Source organism: Etheostoma cragini, chromosome 4 (genome assembly GCF_013103735.1).
Source record: "Etheostoma cragini isolate CJK2018 chromosome 4, CSU_Ecrag_1.0, whole genome shotgun sequence".
Taxonomy (NCBI): Eukaryota; Metazoa; Chordata; class Actinopteri; order Perciformes; family Percidae; genus Etheostoma; species Etheostoma cragini.
Genome location: NC_048410.1, coordinates 10,163,473 through 10,171,064, shown reverse-complemented (window position 1 = coordinate 10,171,064; position 7,592 = coordinate 10,163,473). Strand labels below are relative to the sequence as shown.

Here is a 7,592-nt window from a genome sequence, read left to right as displayed (position 1 = left end):
TGGAAAATGGCTGCAATGAAACAAAGAGTGAAAAATTTAAAGGGGTCTGAATACTTTCCGTACCCACTGTACGTACAGCGCTGTTGTTAACATGTTTCCGTGAAAATCATAATGTTGCAGTCCATAATATATTTACAAGTGGTGCTTTGCAGCCAAAGATCATCCATTTTATTTACTGGAGACCACACATTGGCAAGGAAAAAGCTGCCTAGTAATAGCAGATAAGGACTTAGCCTAACATTCGCCCTCCTCTCTTTATCCCACTTTGTTTATGGTCTCAAACCGGCTTGTATGCACTTCCGGATGGCAGAGTTGTGTTCGAAGACCTCTGCAGTGTTGTATTCTGTGTTGGTCTCACACAAAAAGGACAGATTTTTTCTTCAACACCAAAACTGCGGGATATCACTTAATTGCCCATGCATTCACAGATGGATTTGCATTTTTACATCAATGCTAATGTCAGCTCCGACATTTGCTACACCTATTTACCTCGTAAAAAAAAAAACAATAGTGCTTGTGTGAGTGTTGTTGCTTTTCTATCTCTGGCTCCCTCATTACTTAATATTTCACACACTGGGTGTTAAATCCTCTTTTTTCCTTGGAAGTTTTATTAACTTAAATGTTTGTTATTTACAACAACAAAAAAGACAGGAGGAAGGGAGAGCCTGTATGAGCAGAGGCGGTAATAAAGTACATTAATAGGAATAATACTTTAATTCCATTTCTGAATGTGCATTTGTTAATCATCATTCAATTAAAAGGTGACTAAACTAAAATAAGATAGCAGCTTATAGGTTTTTATTACCAAAGCATTTACAAGTTATACAGTTAAAATGGGCAATTGTGTGCCCCTACAATTTCTGCCTGTGCCCCTACAAGTTGTTAGTTGGGGGCAACAGTGCTCCTAGTAGAGAAAAAAACAAAACAAAAAAACTTTAGTCTGGAGCCCTGTTTTTAAATATTTTGAGTTTCTACTAGAACAAACTAGAACAGAAACTAGAACAAATCAGTCTTTTTCTCATACTGTCTATTTGAATATACCACTGTCTGAAACCCTCTGTTTTAGCACCTGTCTCTTTAAGATCCAAACCCAAACTAGCCCAGTCTGCTCCCATTGGCTTGACAGAAACATTTGGCACACCTTTACAAAAGGTAGAAGTCAAGCTGTGGGTGGAGATACTCGGATGTGGGAGCTTATTTCTAATGAGCCTGTATGTGACTAAGGGAGCCAATCCTAAATGGCTGAATCCCATGTTTTCTTATCTAGACAGCCCACAAAAAATTGACGGGTTGTCTTATCATTTAACAGTTTGTGGTATGGTAGGCACCCCAAAACACCAAATTGATGTGCACAAGCACTAAAAAAGTTTTTATGATACGTCCCCTATATTAATTAATGCTGATGAAAAGTAGTATTTGTATATTCATACTCACTCTCACCTCGCTCCTCACGCTTGTCGTCCGTACGTCTTTCGTACCGGTCCTCGCGTTCGCCATAACGATCCCGTTCCCCATAACGATCGCTGCTACCTCGACTGTCATCATAGTCACGACGGAAGCCACTGCCAAAAGCACGACGACTTCCCCCACCACCACGAGAGTCAAAACCTAGAAGGATGACATGAGAGAAAAAAGGTTAAGAGTTGAAAATGGAAGATCATAAATAAGTGTATATGAGTCTATTCAAAAGGTGGCAGCAGAGCAATCAGGTAGTGATGTAAGTCAATGACTTGATTAAGATGTTATGAGCATGAAGCCAAAGAGCTGCTGATACATCCAGGTAGATCTTAAGAACAGGAACAATGACACACCTCCTCTATCGAAGTCTCTACGATCCCTGTCATCATAGCGATCCCGGAAGCGGTCTCTTCCTCCATCATAGCGGTCATTGTCCCGCCGTGGCCCATCTCTAAAACGATCCGGCTCATAGCGGTCCCGTGATCCTGCAAGAATTGTAACGGAATAAGTTCACTCATGGAATTCCTATGCTAATGAGCTGTTGGTCCATCAAATAGAGGTTGGAAGGAAGAAAGAAATGCATTCTTTTTTGGGGACATGAAACTATAATAGTATCAGTTTTAAATGCTAGTTAGGATGGGATTGACACCAGTGATACTAAGAAACAGGTCCCTTCTGTCTGCTGCCAACACAAATACTGGGAAGAAAGTGTGACATAAGTATAGATGCCAAAAAAACAAAAAAAGCCAATTCTAACTCACTCTCTCCAAAAGCCTCCTCTCTCTTGGGAGGTCCATCGTCGGCATCTGAACTGGGCCGAGCCCTCCAGTCACTGTCTGTCTTGTCAGGACCCATGTCTGACATCCGTCCACCTCTGTCACGGCCTCCCATAGAACCATTGTCTCTTTCTGAGGTGTGAAGAAAAAAAGAAAAGAAAAAAGGTGATTTTACATTTATTTAGAGAAAATAGAAATGTTGAGGGACAGATTCCCATTTACTCTATCAATACAAAATAGTCAAACTGGCCAGAAGAACTCAAGGCAAAGAAAAGTTAGTAATGTACCTTTATCATTAGACTGGTCTGCAATATCCACACGGATCCTTCGGTTTCCCAGGTTCTGTTGACATGAACAGAAAGAGGGGACAAATAGTCATTCTTCAAAATACACTTTGATGACAGAAGGAAACTGTCATTCATAGTACAACTATAGATCTTTGTAAATTATTTGCCAATAAATAAATCGTAACCCAATATTTGATTGTGCAAAACAACTATGGGGAAAGCTGACCTTATTGTACGCTCATTAGGGCTGCTCGATTATGGAAAAAAATAACTGATTGCACAGCCCTAACACTCATGTAAGTTCAGATCCAGTGGTTAAAATAAAAAAGCAGAGATATAAAACCAATTGCTTGTTACATCGTCTCACCTCCTCGTTGAGACTCAGGGCCCTCAGGAGGGAGTCCACATCATCAAATTCAGCATAGCCAAAGCCCTTTAGCCTCTCTGGGTTACTGGGCTCTCGAGGCAGACGCACTGCACTGATCTGATGACAAAGAGAATGACAGAATTATATATCCAACAGAGAATGCACTGATTTGGGCCCAGCCTTGTACAGTTCACCAGTACAAGATGAGAAACAAGGCGCAGTACGCAAGTGGAAAAAAATGGATGGGTGCTTTAAAATGGAGGAAATGCCAGAACAGAATGTTAGTCATTAATTTCTGCACTAACCTAAAATAAAAAAATGCGCAGGTGAGGACTTTAGTGACAAATCAGCAAGGTTATTTTACTAATATTTGTTGACCTGTAAGGTTGTGACCATTTTAAGTCCCACTCTTTGACTTGAAAAGCCAGAGGCAGGCGTTAGGACTTAAATTTAGAAGAAAATGCATGTATGCAACTGAGCCTTTAACTTGAGTTTTGAAGTTTGTGTTTCCATGCAGTAGCTGTAACCATTGAGTGCTATGTGTTCTATGCCCTATACTGCATGTGGATGTGCTTGCTACACATACTGCCAAGCCGCGGAAGAAGTCTTTGATTGAGTCTTCCGTGACATCATAGGGAAGGTTGCCCAGGAAAGCCGTGTAAGGTGGGCTGCGGGGCAGTCGGGAGCGGTCGACATTGGGTTCACGAGCTGAGCGGGGTGCTGTGGGCAGAATGGACCGGTCAATGGCCGGTGCCCGGAACGAATCCTCCTCTGTGTGCCATGATGTCGAGACTGGAGGGATGAAAAGACATAATGTTAAACAAATACCTAAAACTTCCCTTCAGTTAGTTTACAACATTGATTATTTCCTTTACTGGAAGAATAATAAAAAAAAAGCATTAGTCACATTACGTTCAAATACATTCAATGAAAACTAGAACATATGCCATCTTCCATTCAAATTGAGGCATTGTGTGGCAAATAGTTACCGTAAAATTTAAATCTTCATTGTCACACGCCCTTTAAGTTCCGCTGGGACTAGTGTATAATACTGTTACTGTACTGTGGGGTAGATAGTGAGGGAGCAAATTATCAGTATTAGGTCTGATGCTAACCCAAAACCCCGGCCGTACGGGGGTGTTGTAGGTGTGTGCGACAGCTGCAACTGATTTTCAGATAGATTTTCATATATATATATATATATATATATATATATATATATATATATATATATCAACAATATCATAATCCTACAATGAATCATTGCAAAAACAAATATTTCTAGATGTTTTGTTGTTACTTTGGCCAGGTCATTATAAAAAAAGAGAAATTAGTTGACATTAGTTGATTTATGTACATTTATTAAAAACGTTGGTTTGTTTTGCGTTTCATAGCTAGATGTCTAAACTCTTGGACAATGCCGTTATGTTTAAATAACGGCCATGCTGATTCCAAACAGACAGCTTTGTCAAGGCAGCTTGGGCTTTAGATACATTTTACACAGTGGCCACCGTTGACGACAAATCGTGTTCCGCTATGAACGTGCACACACGTATTGTTGTTAACACAAAGACGGTCGGTCAGCGTAGGGGCTGTCGCAGCAGTAGCCGTCAATGCTAGTAACTTACTCGTAGGACAGAGTGCACGGAACGAAGCTTTGTGATTAGCAAGCGCTTTTTGCCCGCTCCTGCCGTACAGTGAATATCTCCCTTAAACACCCGATGCAGCCGGGTGCTCACCAAGTGCTAAACAGCTTCCCGTCTCCACCCTTGTCCTCTATTCATGCCCAGCGTCATTTGTGTTTAATTCCTTTCTCAACTAAAGCTGTATCTACATTTTTTTTTAGCCGTGTTACCCCGAAGACCACACACACCTTTTTTTGCAAGGACCCGCCCTACTTTGCATCTGATTGGCTAGAATTTTTCTCATTGGTAGGTGGAAGTTTGATGGTTGGTTAAACCTAGCGCATCAAAAACAAATTCCATGTGGACTTTTTCATCGTTTTTTCTAAAATAGCCATAACCCAGAAATCTGGCACGAGACCAAAGTACTTTGAGCTCTGCTTTAATTAGAGTTGTGTTCCTCTCATATGATTGGTAGGTGAAATCAATTAACTATGAAACCATTGCAAGTTCCCAATGTATTTATTTATTTTTCTCACGGCCGCACGCCAGAGACCCGGCATGGTGCCAGAATACTTTAAGCCCTGTACTTCAGCAACTTTAAGACTTTGTAAGGCCTAAAATGTTGATTTTTAAATTTTAGACTTTTAGAGACTTAATACCCCGCGGAAAACCCTCTATATAGCTGATGTTAAGGTTATGTCCAGTAACTACTGTTTTTGGTGTCCAGGGTGGCTGCCACAACAAAACATTTCCAGCAAAAAACGCTGTTATAAATACAGGTGTTTCTTTACTGCTTGACAAAATGTACAACAGTGCAATTATTTTAAAAAGTAGTCAAATGTGGAGCTGTGCCTCCCTCCAAGTTACAAAAGAGCCAGTGAGCAAGTGGGGGCAGAGTTGCCCCGAGAGTGTGAGAGGAGAGATGCAAACACAGGCTTGGCTTTATGGAAGAAATGGGTTATGCAACGCAACATCAAACTATATTGATGATTTTGCAGTTGCTGCCCTGAGACTGTGGAACAATTTACCCCCTGATATACGTACTGTTACAGATGTCACTCTTTTTAGGTCAAAACATTTCTGTTCAGTCTGGCTTTTAATACGTAGCAGTGGTGTGACAATTTCATTCTTTTGTTTCTTTGCAACCTTTTCTGATTTTACTGTTTTCTATGTTTACTCTTTCTGTTGTATGTTGTGATTTTACTTATTTTGTTAAGCCCTTTGGATACCTGCTGGTAGTTATAAAGTGCTATATAAATACATTTTGATTGATTTGATTGATTGATTGATTAAAAGTAACGTCTCAGCCCATATCTCCTTTGATAATACATCAATATTTCTAAAAAAAAAAATATGGTTACGGTCAAGCTCTAATACAAGTCACAAAAGGGATATGGGCAAGGGCGCATAAGAAGCTCCATCTATGAGCAATAATTCATAGCTAACAGAAAAATCTATGAATTTTTTTGTGCCAACCCTATCATGCGGTTGATAATATGGTTGTTTTGTGATTAATGTAACATCCAAGGCCTTAAGCTAAGGTTGTGGGATAGCTTTTATTTTCAAATAGTACAATTGTGGTTACTCAAGATTGCCAATAGGCGATCCCATAGCCGGTCTGACAGGCAGGCTAAACTGAACAAGTAAGTATCAAAATATGCTTCGTCATTCAATACCCAAATCCAATGCCTAAAAAGTAAATCTTATCAGCGTCAGTGAGCCAATAAGCATGCGGCACGCTTTTAACCAGATCTATTAATGTTTGTGATTGGCTGTCTGAAATTACACGTGGCAGAGGCAGGCAGGAAAAACTATACGTTACACACAGAGACAGGGCTCACGTAATAGGAGCTGAAAAATAAAACGATTTTTATTCAACCTCCAACCTCCAAACCCATTGGCAATTGGGAAAAGTGTACCTCAATCCACTCTACCCAACCACCATTTAGAATTCAAAACGGCCATCCCAAATTTGTACAAGATAGTTAGGGCTTCCTTTCAAAACAGGGAAGTGCTAAATTAACAAGTCCGATGTCTTTATTAAATCTGAAAGAAAACTAAAGATTGAAGTTTCACATTGCAAAAATGTTATTGAGTTATGTTATGATCTAAAAAGGAATTTAATTACTTTATTCATTTAACAATGTATGTTTCATGGTTACAGACAGCTATCTTAGAAATGTAAGGGCTTAGGAAACAGAAAAATTTGAGTATCACTTATGTCAGCAGACAATCCATTTTGTGATATTTGGAAAATGAGGAAAGAAATTGTATATATAGATCACAATTTCCAATGCATTGTTTTTTACTGCTCTATAACTTAATAAGACCTGGGAAGAAAAGACCAGTAACAGTCTGCCGTAACACATTTACACCAAAGAACACAGTTGCTCATTTTATGTTTAGTGAATGCATGCGTCAAACTTTCCATTTCTCCCCACTCAAATACGAGACAACATGAGCAATAGAGTGATAAAATTGATCTTAATGTTAGATGGAAAAATGTAAGACTGACACAAGGTACAGTGGTGTGAAAAAGTGTTTGCCCCCTTCCTCATTTCCTGTTCCTTTGCATGTTTGTCACACTTAAGTGTTTCGAACATCAAACCAATTTAAACAATAGTCAAGGACAACACAAGTAAACACAAAATGCAATTTGTAAATGAAGGTGTTTATTATTAAAAAGGTGAAAAAAAATCCTAACCATCATGGCCCTGTGTGAAAAAGTGATTGCCCCCTAAACCTAATAACTGGTTGGGCCACCCTTAGCAGCAACAACTGCAACCAAGCGTTTGCGATAACGTGCAATGAGGCTTTTACAGCGTCCTGGCGGAATTTTGGCCCACTCATCTTTGCAGAATTGTCCTAATTCAGTTACATTAGAGGGTTTTCGAGCATGAACGGCCTTTTTAAGGTCATACCACAACATCTCAATAGGATTCAGGTCAGGACTTTGGCTAGGCCACTCCAAAGTCATCATTTTGTTTTTCTTCAGCCATTCGGTGGGGGACTTGCTGGTGTGTTTAGGATCATTGTCCTGCTGCAGAACCCAAGTTCGTTTCAGCTTGAGTACACGAAC

The 7,592-nt window shown here is 39.8% G+C and overlaps 1 protein-coding gene across 7 annotated transcripts in view; it reads right to left on the bottom strand.

Annotated features, from left to right (window-relative positions):
- The window catches only part of eif4ba (eukaryotic translation initiation factor 4Ba), a 16,533-nt gene that overhangs the window by 6,278 nt on the left and 2,663 nt on the right, over positions 1 to 7,592 (bottom strand). For 5 of the 7 annotated variants that reach the window (XM_034869732.1, XM_034869736.1, XM_034869738.1 and 2 more), the window contains exons 3-8: positions 3,475 to 3,680; positions 2,889 to 3,005; positions 2,522 to 2,576; positions 2,220 to 2,366; positions 1,812 to 1,943; positions 1,435 to 1,608 (exon numbers count right to left, since the gene is read on the bottom strand). In XM_034869732.1, coding sequence (XP_034725623.1) covers positions 1,435 to 1,608; positions 1,812 to 1,943; positions 2,220 to 2,366; positions 2,522 to 2,576; positions 2,889 to 3,005; positions 3,475 to 3,680 — 831 coding nt within the window. The remainder of the gene's footprint in view (positions 1 to 1,434; positions 1,609 to 1,811; positions 1,944 to 2,219; positions 2,367 to 2,521; positions 2,577 to 2,888; positions 3,006 to 3,474; positions 3,681 to 7,592) is intronic. The other 2 variants (XM_034869734.1, XM_034869735.1) reach the window with 1 other exon arrangement.